Source organism: Zingiber officinale, chromosome 7B (assembly GCF_018446385.1).
Source record: "Zingiber officinale cultivar Zhangliang chromosome 7B, Zo_v1.1, whole genome shotgun sequence".
Classification (NCBI taxonomy): Eukaryota; Viridiplantae; Streptophyta; class Magnoliopsida; order Zingiberales; family Zingiberaceae; genus Zingiber; species Zingiber officinale.
In genome coordinates this window covers 85,991,505-86,006,261 of record NC_055999.1, presented here as the reverse complement: position 1 = coordinate 86,006,261, position 14,757 = coordinate 85,991,505, and the positions used below count along the sequence as shown (strand labels likewise).

Below are 14,757 nucleotides of genomic sequence, written 5' to 3'. Positions count from 1 at the left end.
ATAAATTTAATGACGGAATATAATTTTCATCACTAAATTTAATGACAGGAATTTAATTTTCATTTCTAATTAATAATAGAAAATTAATTTCATCGCTAAATAATATCAGCGACCAACAAATTAGCAATACAAAATTTCAGTTTATTTCTGGTAGTGATGGTGAAGTTAGAAGATAAGGAGAATTGAATGGCACGGAGTGAATTTGATGAGTTTATTGCATCTAATGGACCAAAAGCCTAACACAAAGTGTATTCTATGGCAATTCGAAGTAAGGTAAACTTAATTGCGCAGAGAGCAAGTTGAGAGAGCTTGGTGCATTCGACGAATCAAAATTAAAGTTTAACGTCAAGTGGAGATTGTAATCTAAGGCTTTTGCCTGTTGACAACATTATTATGAATAATGTATTTATCCATATAGAGGTAGACTACCATATGGTTGTTGAAAGATTGCTGGTGTAATTATTTTTCGGATTAAGGTTCATCAGTTTGATTATGCTCGAGTAGATTTAAGTTTAAGTTTTAATATTTGGACAATATGTTGTGGACAACATGTTTGGATAATTTATTGTGGGGCATATATGAGAGAAGTGAAATAAGTCATGGATGACTAGTATTTGACTGGTAAAGTCCTAGCTAAGAGTTAGGTAATGGTAAAATCCTAATTAGGATTAGGCAAGAGTAAAGTCCTAACTCGAGGATTTGGTAAAGAAAAGTCGTCCAAGTGGGTCAAGGAGGATTGTACGTTGGAAAAGGAAAATCTAAATGGGGTAAGGAGGATTGTACGTTGACAAAGGAAAGCTCAAATGGATCAAAGAAACTGCATGTTAGCAAAGCAAGTCCCAGTGAATCAAGTAGGATCATACGTTGGTAAAGTAATTGGAACTAATCATCCCCTTCTAACTCGTCAGAGTGTCTTAACAATGACATGGTTAAACTCTTTGGTCGAGGGAAAACAAATCCTAAGTCATAGTCTGCGTCTTAGCTTGGTTTCAAAGTTTTGCGTAAGTTTATGGGGGTATAAACCTAGTGAAGGAAGCATTATTGACAATATTTAATCAACTAGATAGTATTTTGAATAATGGGAATAGTTCAATAGATTAGGGAGTCCACCAAACACGAAGTTTTTATGAAGTTCTTTTCAAGCAATAGTAGACTAGATAGGGCATCCAGTCAAGTGGAGCCTTGAGTAGTTGAATGACAATTAACTATCAATATAGATGTTAGCGACTTAGCGTCCAAGCAATCAACTTGAGACTATTCCAGTTGACTAAAAGCAAAAAAGAAAAAAAAAGAAGTGTTTTTGGAGTTGCACTCATTTAAAGACTGGAAAAGATTTGGACGTAACAAGTTTGCATGAAATTATTCTCTATTCTCAAACACTCCAAAGGCTTGTAATCCAAGTTGAAAGCTTCAACTCACAAATTTTTGATAATCGCCGTCTTCGAGAGAGGAGAGCAACATTATAATCATGGTAAGGTTGGATTGTAAGATGCCAAACTCATTGTCTCTTGTGAAGGAGCGAATATAGGGAAATCTTCAAGGGTGATTCCCTAAACAAGTCAATAAGTTGTGATTTTAGTGTAGAGTCGATCTCCACGCACGTTGCTAAGTATGGTGAAGCTTAGGCGAGTTTTTAGTGAAGTTGTTGAAGAATAAATCTTTCGAGGTGACTCGTCCTGAAACTCTATTTAATCATTACCTATTGCCTCAATCGTTGCTATGTGATTTTTTCATATAAAACGAATATAAATTGGTCCTTGAGACTTGGGATTACGATGGTGATCTCAATTAAATGCATTGACAGTTTGACACTTATGGGTTGTTTCCTTTTAAATGTTTGGATAGACACTTATCGTTAGTGCTACCAATCCTTATGAAGGTTGGTGCACGTATCATTCTTAGTAGTAGAAGATATATCACTAGCATTTCAATAAATAGACACTCACGGAATCCATGTATAATGGCAACTTAGATTGAGAAACGATTCTTAATTTTGTTTACAAGTCAAATATATTTAAAAAACCATAGTACAATACAATATCTGGAGATCGATAGTGTTTCATATCCGACAAATCATCAGATCAGAATACACTCTCAATGTTCGGTAAATATAGATTTGCACACTCTTATAGATTGACTCATTAATTAACTGATCCTCACTAAAACAAAATTACTATTTCTAACCCTCTATACAAGATATATCAAAACAGACACGACAAGATATCTTGCCTTGATCATTAAATTAATGTTCACAACGAAAACAATGTCCAAATACTCGTAACATCCTTCTGTAAATAGACTTCTCATGTTCCGTATGTAGTTAATCTTTGATTTTATCTTCTTCATAGGATCGATCGGAGGCATCTAAAGAATAGGTGCTATTGTATCTCCATTGTCTACTTACAAAAAGTGCATTGTTCATTCTCTAGATTGTCCTGTTTGTCCTTGGTGTGAAGACACATCTATATTAGTATTCAGAATGTAATTGTATCCCTTAGTTAGATATACGACTCTCACATCGTCCGCACCCAAGGTTTCTTAGGCTTAGGATGCTTAAAAAAGTCATACGCCTTTGCCACCGCTCTATCCTACTCAATCCGACGACCCTAAACATTGAAAGTATAAGTTTATAGATATAAAATAACCACTTGATTAGCGGTGAATCCGAGTGCACCGAATACATATGAATAGATCAATTGTGAGGTGAGTTAACAAAGCCGTACTTGAATTCGACGGGGCTTGAAGTGTATACTAAAAAGCGACTCTTTTACTATGATAAATAATGATAAAGTTCAATTTACAAATAATATATATGCTAAATACATAAATAAATCAAAAATAATATATTATTATAAACACTACTTGTCTAATTATTTTAGAGATAAAAATATTTATAAAATCTGAATAATCCAATTGTCGGACTATTTCTTTCTCAATCTATAACATTGATAGCTCATTTAGTGTATCCTGTAACATTGAGACCAATGCAGTGGCTGCAGGTAGTAGCAAGGCGACAAGCAGTAACTACCATGCAATTAGGTTGTCGTTCGCACAAGCGACCGGGGTAGCGTGCGACAGCCACCGCGCCGTGCAATTAGGTCACACGAGCAAAGGTCAACCACCAGCCTGTGTTGCGTGAGATAGCCACTGCGAGAATCGACGTGATTAGATCGCACAAACAACCATTGTTGCATGATTATGATACAATTGGTGCCGCGTGTTGCAAGACGAAGAAGATGGCTAAAGAAGAAGATTAGGATTACCTCTTGTTCAGTGAATCCATGCATTGGTAGAAAAGAATGCTGGAGAAGACAACACAAGAGAAGAAATTGCATTCAAAGAGGAGTCGTGCATCGATGCGTGCCTCGATACCGTGAGAATAGGTTTAGCGTCCATTTAGAGTTCATACCTCTCATTTTATTTTAGGTATAATTAAAATAATTAGATCCTTTATTTGGTTGGGCCCTGAGACGATTGTCTCTTTGGCCTCATGAAAGTTACGACTCTACGAACATGAATTAATTCTATGTTGCAACACGAGATGAGATATTAGAAGTATTAGATTGCAAACAATATCTTATATTTCTATTACTTTAAATGGTAATGGTAATGGTAAAGTCACAGATTAACAAATAATAAAGCGTTGGTGAACATTTATTAAAGAAGAAAGATCCCAAATGAAGACGTCTAGGTACTTTTTCTCTAGTCAAAGGTTGCCGTGCAGTGTGCAACAGTGCAAGCCTTGCCTTTTCCCCTCCTCCCTCACCTGCAGACTCGAAAGAATAAAACAAAAGGCAACTAACATCACGAACTAGCATCTGGACCTGGACCTGCATGAGAATCTCATGCCAATTTCTAAATTCCAACGCCCAACTTTGGAGTCTTCTTCTGGCTGGCTACCTTTCCTTTCACCATCAGCTAAATGAATCAAATACTGGAATTGGAAATGCGTACAGAAATTTGGGAGACTCGAAATCGTTACACTCATACGTATGTGAATGATTAAAAAGTAGAAAAAAACACTAGGTCCATCAGACTTGGAGAATTGCCTTTTGTAGTTTCTCCAACACTCTGCCAGCCTCTACTCCAGTTCTGAACTCAGTGGCCTGAAACAGAGACATTGTTGAATTCAAGAAGCATGCGCCAAAAACCAGAGAAGAAGAAGAAGAAGAAGAAGAAGAAGAAGAATTACCATACACTGAACTATGTGGAAAGCTTTGTCTCCTGTCACTGTGTAGCTTGCATTGGCCACCTCAAAGCCTTCCACTTCCATCACTCGGATGGCCTCCCAGAAGACCTCCTGATGCTCCCATGGGCTGCTCACTATCACCACTCTCAACCCGGAATTCAGATTCGTCCTCAATTCCTGGACCTCAATCTTGGGCAGATATTCACCTGAGCCACTAGCCTCTTCCCTTCCACTTGCCCCACTCAGATGCCTCTTCCTCTTCCTCATGTTCTCCAGCTTCCCCTGTTTCTCCTTTATGTAGTCTATGGCCTTGTCCAGTTTCTCCGGCAGAGTCAGTGCTGCCTCCGTCGTCCCCTCCTGCTTAATAAACAACAATACTAATCTCATGACTTTCCAAATAGTTCAGCTATAAAATTACCCTGGAGGACGGTGTGGAGAGGAGGGAGACGAGCTGTGAGTAGAGAGCTTTCATATAGATTCTCCGGTTCTTCTCGATGGTCTTCCGCTCTGGTCTCGCTGAGCTCTCCATGGCGATAGCTCCAATTCAGCTGTCGATCTTAATTTGGCTTCGATGCACGATGTCTACGCTATATAGTGCGGGGAGGAAGAGAGCCAGTCGGCGAGTGGTTCATGAGAACAGAGTGTGATTGCACTGGTTTGACTCGTTTGCCAAGGTGATGACCGGGATTGGCTTTGACGGGGCGAGAATATGGAAGATTGGGAGGGCACTCGTGGAGGGAGGCGAGTGGGAGATGGGGACTCAATGTTGGCTGTTTGGGCTGAGGAGCGAATCGAGGGAAACCGGCCACCTTGCTTTTGGGTCAATGTTTACTTTTGGAAACACTTGCACAATTCATGGAGATCGAGCAAGTAAACGGAAGATGTTTGAACAGGGAAAGGGAAAGGGAAAGGGAATTTTGAACGTGCTTTAGATGGCAAGTTAGGAGGAACCAATTCTTTGATTGACTACTATGCAGTGGAAGATTTCACCTTTGAAGTTATTAGACTTTTTTATTGTGCAGTATATGAACCAAGGATTATTGGAAACAGGGCCGCCTCAACTTTTCTCGAGGCCCTAGGCAGAAAAAAATAAGGCCTTAATATTTTTTCAAAATAAATATTATTAGAGATGTTTAATTTTATTAATTATAGTAAAAAGTAAAAATTGCCACCCTAGCAGCTCAACACAGTCAATCTTACGATCATCTATGATGAGGTAAATTAGGAAGTTATAGTTGACTACTATGGGAAGAGCATTTTTCTCGACTTTATCGAGATTCAACCTCTTGACCATTGTAGCAATATCAATCCTGCATTAGCCAACTCAATTATGTCTCAGGGCGACATTTAATTTTATTAGTAAAATTTAAAAGAACTGTTTCATATATTGCTAATGATAATTTATACAATAGGAAGTAGTGACTGTAGGATCGAAAAGAATTTAGATATCTCCACAATGACATGATATTGTCCACTTTGGGCCTAAGCCCTCATGGTTTTGCTCTTGGGCTCTACCCAAAAGGCCTCATGTCAATGGAGATATCTTTTCTCTTATAAACCCATGATCTTTCCCATGTGTTTCCAATATGGGACTATGTTTGCAACATTGCAACCCCAACAATCCCCCCCTCAAACAAAGGACCATGGGTTTCCCACATTCGATCCTCGACCCACCAGGTCTTCCTGCCCCTCGGTCTACCCGACCTACTAGGACTTCCTTGCCTAGCCGCAACTAGGACTTCCTGCCCCTCGGTCCACCTAACCTACTAGGACTTCCTGCCTGGTGTCTGGTCCTCTTGATCCGAACATAGGAGCCCCCACTTTTTTTGTTCGAGGTCAATATTGTACTCACATGGTTCAATCAGACCATAGCTCTTGTGCATAGTCGGCGGTTAAACCTTCTGGCAGTCCGGGCTCTGATACCAATTGTAGGATCGAAAAGAATTTAGATATCTCCACAATGACATGATATTGTCCACTTTAGGCCTAAGCCCTCATGGTTTTGCTCTTGGGCTCTACCCAAAAGGCCTCATGTCAATGGAGATATCTTTTCTCTTATAAACCCATGATCTTTCCCATGTGTTTCCAATATGGGACTATGTTTGCAATATTGCAACCCCAACAGTGACAAACTATGTCACATAGCAATAATTTTATCTCGTGTCAAACTTCATTTCTTTATTAATAAAATTAAAAATTAAAAATTATTTATATTAACTAATTTGGAAACAAATAATAAATTATTATAATATTATTAATATACATTCTAATTGCTATTTTAAAAAAATTATCAATCAATTTTAACTTTGAAGAAAGAAAATCTTACTTTTCTTGACACAATAGTAAAATTATTGTGTGTAACCTAGAGAAATAAATTCGATTACTAAATATAGTCACTATGTAAAATAGACTCTTTTTTGGAATCCTATATTAGAGAGAGCTTTGTAAACTAAATTATTTTTTTTTATCAATTTTAATTTTGATAAATTATTAAGAAACTTTATTTAACCAAAAATAGTTAGCTAATAAACATCAACGCAAATTATTAACAAATTGAAAGAAAAATAAATTTTTTTAAAAAATCATAACGAAGGAGTAGATAGAAAAAAAATAATAATATAATATTATTTTTTTATAAAAAAATATCAATTAAGTATAACCAATAAATATTTTTAATTTACTAACAAAACTTAATTTTGATTAGTAAATTAAATTTTTACCGGTAAAAAGTTAATAATTACTAATTAAATTTTAATAAAAAATAAAAAAAAATTATCAACCAAATCTAATTTTAATTATAAGAAATTAAAATTATCAATTAAATTTAACAAGAGTAAAAAATAAATAAAAAACGATCTAGACTTTAATCTATTAAAAATTTAAAATTATTGATTAAATCTAAAAAAAAAATTTAAAATTACTCACTAAATATAGTTTGACTAGTAAAAATTTAAAATTACCAATGGAAATAAATCTGGACTAAATTTATTTTAACCATAATTTTAAATATTTAATATACACTTTTTATATATATATATATATATATATATATATATATATAATCTAATAGGCCCCAATATAATAGGGGTCCTAGGCATAGACCTTAATGGCCTATGCCTTGAGCCGACCTTGATTGGAAATATGCCCAAGGGATTATGGTGTGACAGTAAGATATGAGAAAGATTTCTTATATATCATCTAGGGGTATATTACATCTGAAAAGTTTAAAAAATTTATAATGCATGCTCTATATTTTTTAGTTGTCCTAATGGTTAATAAAATTTTTTCATAAAGTTAAATTAATCATCTTAAAAAAAAAAAAATTAGATCCGCTATCTTAGCGGCCCCCATAGTGCCGGCCCCACGGATATGGAGGGAGGTTCATGTAGGTACACAGGCCATAGGCACATGGCGGGGTAAACCTAAGGTCGTCAGTTCATGAGAATCGACCCCTGACCATTACGCCAGAGATACCATGCGCCCACCATCTGCGCTACGCCCTGGGGGCAAAGGGATGACTGAGGAATCGAACTCGTAACCTCTAACCAAGGACGAATCCGGTGGACCAAGATGAGATCATCTTTAAAATTAATTAGATCATGTTAATGAGATATTTAGATTAAAAAAATTTGAAAATCTTATTTTTTAATAAAGTGATTGTTGGATAAAAAAAAGTTATTAGATTGAAATATAGATGCATTATTTTAGTACTTTGCATGTATATCACAGTGTTTTTCTTTACTAAAATTAATTTTGGAAAGATGAGAAAATAAATATTTAAAAGTAAGAAATAAACCATGCACACATGTCAATTTAGTTAAGAGTTCATTGTAGATTACCTTTTTTTTCCGAAGGTAGGTGGGAATTGATCTGTGTTGTCACCTTCTAACCAACTGGATACTTCTATGGAGATAAAAAATTATTAAACAAAAAATTTTAGAAAGAGAGCCTAAACCTCTAATCTTGTGGTTAACAGTCACACGCTCTAATCAAGTGTCGCGTAAGAGTTCATATAGTTAGAGATGAGAACATATATGATGGTGTTTTTATCAATTGAGCCTAAACTATCAAATTAGCCAAGATCCTACCTTTTATATGTTACTCTTCATCCAAACAACTCACATTCTCTCATTATTATTCCATCAACTCATCCCTCCCAAGAGTTGAACAAGATTGATAAATTTAGGAGTACAAAATATTTAGAGAAGTTGATTGATTTACATAATGACTCCTACGAAACAAAACTAGTCCGAAGAGATCTATTGTAGACACAAGTCAATAGTTTCAAAATAAGAGAAGGTGAATCAGTGTCTCAGATGTATTCGTGATTCAAGAAGTTTGATTAACGGGTCGACAACATCAAAGAATAAATTATAAATTGATATATACTTAGAACTCGTTGAATGAATTTCCTAGAATGCAATAATGGAATTATTTATTAAACACTTTCTTATTATTGAAGAATTTTTAAATATGTCTGTGACAAAAATGATAATGCTCATCTCAAATGACCAGTATCAAAATTTTAGATGCGTGCATCTTAGAGGAGTTGTTTTCAGCAATGTAATTATATAAAGTAAAATATGTGGATATCGAAATATAATTGAAACTAAGAGGAAAGGGTGTTGCATTTGTGACACACCAAAAAGAGAGAAGAAGCTCCTCCTCATCAGTAACATTCACTATGGTCAATATCTTCATCGTATCAAAGAGTCACATGTAGAGCCCTCACTGGTTTAGGGCAGTGGTAAAGCATTGAGAGGGGGTAATAAAGAGAATTAACGTTTCAATTCCAAATGGAAATAATATTTTGAAAGTTGACTTTTGAGTTCTCCAAATTTATTCGATAGGTGAACTAGAGGAAAGATCAACTACCTTCAAGATTAATCAGGAGAAGCTTGAACACCTGAATAATCAAAAAGATAAAGACACACACACGTAGCACATATGATGAAGAAGGCCTTTGAGAAGCACACAAAATTTATCAAAGATAAAATAAGAAATATACCTAGAGAAAAGAAAAATAAGAAAAGGAAAATAGAATATTATTGTGCTTCCATTGTGATAAAGAGGGGCACAAAAAAAATGCCCCAAATTGAAGAACTCTATGTATAATTTTTTTTTTTTTTAAAAAAAAGAATGAATGAAACACCTCAGTTAGTGCAATTAAGCCCAAGGGTTATGCTGTGACTTTGGATGTTGGTGTTTAAACAAAAACTTTAAATTAGGTTTTAACTATGTATATGAGGTAAGAAATGTGAATGGAAAAAGAGGTGGAAAGGAAGAAGACTTTATTGTGAATGAGTTTTTAGTTTCACATTGAGTTTATATTGTTGTACATGCATGTATGATGTAAAAAAATGCATGAAAATTATATTGGGAGATTGTTGGCGCAATCATCCTCGAATTAAGGTTGACTAGTTTGATTAGGTAATCGATTGAGAGAAGCAGAAAGATTTGACAGCTCTTCTTCTCCTCCATTCTCTGCTGATTTCTTAGATGCTTGGAGACAAAGTGCTATTACATTTTCCACCATTAAGAGGTAAATTCAAGTAAGAAGAAAGCAAGCTAAGCTAAGCAAGAGTTCATTGTTTTAAATCATGTTTGATTTTCTTTGTAATTTTCTTGTGCTTTTTCTTATTGTATTTCTCGAATTATGCTTGTATAAGACTTCTTCACCTTCGAGAATGAGGTTTTTATAGTGTATTATGAGTGAGGAGACCTTTGAATTAGTCACCCCAAGAAGGTGGATACCAAGTAAAGTCAAGGGTGTTAGCATTGTTTCAAGTTTCCGTTGTAACAATTGAACAAGACGAAGCGATTGGAGCTAATTAATTACTCTCCTCTATTTCTCGAAGTGTCCTAACAAATCATGTTGACTTGTACGTGAGCATGACATGCATTCGTTGAATGTCAGACCGGACAGAATAAAATTTGTCCAAGTAGAACAATCAATATTTTTTAGCTCCTTTATAAGGAGGTCATGAGCAGAGTGAAGATAAAGAAAGAATAGAAAAATTCTTCCACCTTCGTTCCCTCTCTCTCTCTCTCTCTCTCTCTCTCTCTCTCTCTCTTACTCGACATAATGCCTATGATAACATTCGGCTACCTCGGGGATCGCGGATGACCATTGTATCTTGGAAAATAGATGATCCACGTAACTTTGAAGCATAACCGGATGTGGGGAGAATATATATGTTTTAAGGAATTTGCATTCAATGCACGCCTCGATGTCTCAATTTCTAAGCAATTGGGAACCTTTCCCAACTCTTCATCTTCATTTCCCGATTCAAAAAATCCAGTGACTTGCATCCCGACTGACATCCACTCAGGAGACTCAGTGTCTACTCGAGAGAATACGACTTCCATTCGCATCACTTGGTTTCCACTCGGAAGCATTCTGCTTGCCCTCAGAATCCACATGAGAGAACTCATCCTGACTCGGCAATACTTGACAGTTGGATGGCTTTGTACTTGGCGACTTAGACAAGTCGCTAATTAGCAGTCAGGAGGCATCCCGACTAAGACTTGGCACTTCGCCTCCAATTTACACAGACCAATGGAAGTTCAGTCAAACTAGCCCCATTGGCAGCTTGAAATTATCCGCTCAGACCTTTAAACAAATAAGACTGATTTGATACTGTAATTTCAAATTCTGTAAGTTTCCCTAATATCTCTTACTACAAGATTATCAACATATGATACATATGTTTGAGTAAGCAAAGACTTTCATAAATACATATGGAGCTTAGAGAGCCCATAGCTCGATGAGATTAAGTGATGATTGGATGTTGACTTGACGTGGCCAAGATAGTATGTTTAATGGCTTGAAGTGTAGGATCGGAAAGAACTCTAGAGAGGGGGGAGGGGTGGGGGTGAATAGCGATCGTCAAAAATCGATAGCGAATTAATCGAAGTACACAGCGGAAGAAAAAGTGAACCAATGATAACAAATTGAGTTTTACTTGGTTCGGAACCTTCGACGACTCTTACTCCAAGGCCTGTACTCATTGAGTACTTTTGTTGGGCAATCCACTGATAGTTCACAAAAATTTTACAGGAGTTAAGTACAAAAACTGGTAATAAAGGTTACCAACAAAAAAAAATGAGAAAGTCTTGGTCGTCGGTTGTCGGAAGAGCTTCACAGCGTCGTAGGAGCATTTTCGGAGCACCGAGCAAGAAGAAAACTTGTCGTAGTTATTATCTTGAAGGTCTGGGTTGAAGGTCTTTAAATAGGTCCATTCTGAGAGCCTAGAACCCCTCCTGGTGCTTGGATTACGTGGCTTGGCCAATCGATGCGCTCCATATTAGCTTGTGGATGAGTTTTCGGGTCTGGGCGCCTGGACCAAGTCTGGGTGCTTGGACTGCCTGGGCGCCCTTGGCACCCACTAGGGGTGCCTGCTACAGGCACTCAGACCAGTTCCGGGTGCTTGGACCCTTTTCTTCAACAGCTTCCACTTGCAAGAAAAGGTTATTCCAGGTAATAAAAAAATAGATTTTACCCTACACAACAGAGTTAGCACAACATAGTGGATTATGAGTAGTAACTGGATCATGTCTCCCCGAGACCAGGATCTAGTCAAGGTCTCAACTTAGGTTTCCCAAATGGACCTAAGCTAGACCGACGCTTACAGTTCCCTCAATGCGGAACGCGTCATCACTGGATCTCTCCTCTAGTTGCTTACCTTCACTTACCAACTGCAGTCACTTGACTTGCCTCTAACCCACCAGATCTTCCTGCCAATTGTCAGGTCCGCAGACCCAACTGGACTTCGGCCGGTTGTCAGGTTCGACAGACCCAATCGGGCTTCTCGCCAGATATCGGGCCCCACGGATCTATCTGGACTTCGTACCAACTATCAGGCCCCATGGACCTAGCTGGATTTCCACTAGCTATCGAGTCTCTCGGACCTAGCTGGATTTCAGCTTGGTGTTAGATCTTTTAAATCAGTCAACTTCTGCACACTTGGTAAAAGCGTTAGACAAACAACTCATTTATCTTTAACCTATTTGTCATTCATCAAAATCAGTCTGTTAGTGCAACTAACACCAACAATCTCTCCCTTTTTGTTGTAATGACAATCTGGGTTAAAGTTAGAAAAAAAAAATCCAATAAAGCAATGTAGCATAAAATGTTTAAAGTGAGTAGATTTTTCTAACCTAACTCACTATTTTCCCCCTTTGTCATATATAAAAAAAATTACATGCATAAAGCATAAATAACTAAGTAACAATTTGAGAAAAAAAAGGTTTGCAATCTTAGTTTGTCAAACAACTACTTAAAAGGATTGCAAAGTGATGGTTGTAACTTAAAAGCTTAGCTTTATTTGAGGGAGGAGTAAAAAAATTTTGCAAGCAAGTTTTCAAAAGTACTAACTTTTCAAAAATATTGTAAAGTTCTTTTTTCAAATTAATTTCCAAAGATTTAAATTTTTCTAAGTAGGACTTTTTAAAGTACTTGGACAGAAAAGTTAAGGGAAATTTCTCTAAGTAAGATTTTCAAAAGAGGATTTAAAGAGAAATTTCTCAGTATTATTTTTAAGGAAAGTTCTCAGAAAAATTTTCAAAATAACTTTGGCAAAACAATGTTAAAAAAAAAATTTTTAAGTCGCAATTTCAAATTGATCTCAAAAATTTTTCTAAGAGTAATTTTAAAGTAATTGGAAAGAAAATTTTTAAGATAAAAGATAATAAAGAAATTCTTCAAATTAATTTTTCTAATGTTTTAAGACTAATTTTCACACAGAATAACTTTTCAAAATATTCTAAAATATTTTTCAAAAGAGCATATTATAAAGATTATTATATATTTGTAGACAAATTTTAGAAGAGTTTTTTCAAATTGACGTTTCAAAGAAATTCAGTAAATTAATTTTTAAAATATTGTCAAAATGTATTTTAGAATAAAGTAAAAATATTTTTCAAAATAATTTTGAAGAAAATATTTTTAAGAAAGATGTTCAATGTAAGTTTGAAAATATGAAGGTAATTTTATAGAAAATATTTAAGAAAAGATTTTCAAAGTAGAAGAAAATTTTTCCAAAAAAAATGATTTGATTTTTCAAAAAAAACTTTCTCAAAGCAAATAATTTTTCATAAGTTGTAATTTTTTTTAAAAAAATTCCATATCAATGTTTCAACATATTTTTAAAATAATTGAACCCTTTCTCCCCCTTAAGTTAACACTCCCCCTTCAATTATACTAGTGTTTGGACATATTAGATTGAACACATTTTCAAGGCCCTTATTCCCCCTCAATGTAGCACATTCTAGTTATCTTTGTTAGCAATAAGGATTTCTTAGTGCATAGAGAATTTACTATTCGTAATACAAATGCTCATCAAATATATTATTTACACTTTATTATGATTTTTTTACTTAAGTTTGATTAATCAAAAATAACCTTAGATTTAGGTGTATTAAATTAAAATTAAGTTTTAGGCTAAATTAAATAATTTGTTATTAATTAAATAATAGTTAATCATTATCAGTGATTTATTGATTAACTTTTACTTGACTAAATTTAATAATTTACTACTTATTTGATTAAAATAACTTACATTTCATATTAACTGATTGAGTTAATTAACTAATGAATGAAAGTATTAGTTTTAATTTTAAGTTTTGATTAGTTTTAACTTAAACAAATTTATTGATTAAAGTTAAGTTAGGATTAACTAAGTTGTAAGTTTGAATAAATTTAAGAATTAAATTTGTTAAAGTTAGTAAACAATATAAGATTCAATTTGAGTCAATATTTAATTAATATGAATTATGATTTAATTAAAATAAAGTTAAGATTTTTTATTAACATTGAAATTAAAGTTGATTAAGTTAAATAAAGATTAACTATTAATTAACTTGTAAATTCAAGTTTGATTTAAAGTGCATTAGAGTAAAGTTAATGTTTTAATTTGATTAAATTAGAGTACTAATCAAGTTAAGTTAAATCTTAAATAAGGTTAGACTAAACAATTAAATTTTAATTATTTACTTATTAATTATTACATTTACTTTAAAGTTTAAGTTAATTGAATTTTGATCGTTTATTAATAAAGATTTAAGTTTTTAGTTAAGTATTTTTTAAAGGACTTCTTAAAAGAATTTTTAAAGGATTTTTTCAAAGAATTTTTTTAAATATTTTTTTAAATATTTTTTTAAAATATTTATAAAATAATTTTTTAAAATATTTATAAAATAATTTTTTAAAATATTTATAAAATAATTTTTTAAAGTATTTTTAAAATATTTTTTAAAATATTTTTTTTTAAAATATTTTTACAATAATAATTTTTTTAAATATTTTTTTAAAAATAATTTATATATAATACATTAATTAAAATATGTTTAATTCAATTTTTTTTTGGTGTTTAATTAAATTAATATTGGTATTCAAATTAAATTAAATTAATTTAATCCTTATTTAATTTAATTTAATTTAATTTAATTTTAAATTCTTAATCATCTCATCTGATCTATATTTTCAATCAAGGAATCCTATAATTTTGTGAGATGAGTTAAGTTTAATTTTAGGGTTGGATTTAACTTTATGTTAGATTTAAGTTTAG

General features: G+C 33.8%; 1 protein-coding gene across 2 annotated transcripts; it reads right to left on the bottom strand.

The window, feature by feature from the left end:
- Positions 1-3,625: 3,625 nt before the first annotated feature.
- On the bottom strand, positions 3,626-4,866 carry LOC122003896 (transcription factor bHLH162-like). 2 transcript variants are annotated; one of them, XM_042558873.1, is made up of 3 exons: positions 4,608-4,866; positions 4,193-4,546; positions 3,626-4,106 (listed from the first exon to the last, which is right to left on the bottom strand). In XM_042558873.1, exons 1-3 carry the CDS (start codon positions 4,716-4,718, stop codon positions 4,032-4,034), a joined length of 540 nt encoding a protein of 179 aa, XP_042414807.1. In that variant the 5' UTR covers positions 4,719-4,866; the 3' UTR covers positions 3,626-4,031. The 2 variants fall into 2 exon arrangements, with proteins under 2 accessions (XP_042414807.1, XP_042414808.1); XM_042558874.1 differs by having other exon boundaries at positions 4,198-4,546.
- Positions 4,867-14,757: the final 9,891 nt, after the last annotated feature.

What these genes read in the sequence shown, in the direction of transcription:
- LOC122003896 (XM_042558873.1), bottom strand. Translation starts at nt 4,718, where the DNA reads ATGGAGAGCTCAGCGAGACCAGAGCGGAAGACCATCGAGAAGAACCGG. An exon ending in TCTCCACACCGTCCTCCAGG is followed by an intron (nt 4,547 to 4,607) that starts GTAATTTTATAG and finishes TTTATTAAGCAG; the next exon opens with GAGGGGACGACGGAGGCAGC. An exon ending in TCCACATAGTTCAGTGTATG is followed by an intron (nt 4,107 to 4,192) that starts GTAATTCTTCTT and finishes TCTCTGTTTCAG; the next exon opens with GCCACTGAGTTCAGAACTGG.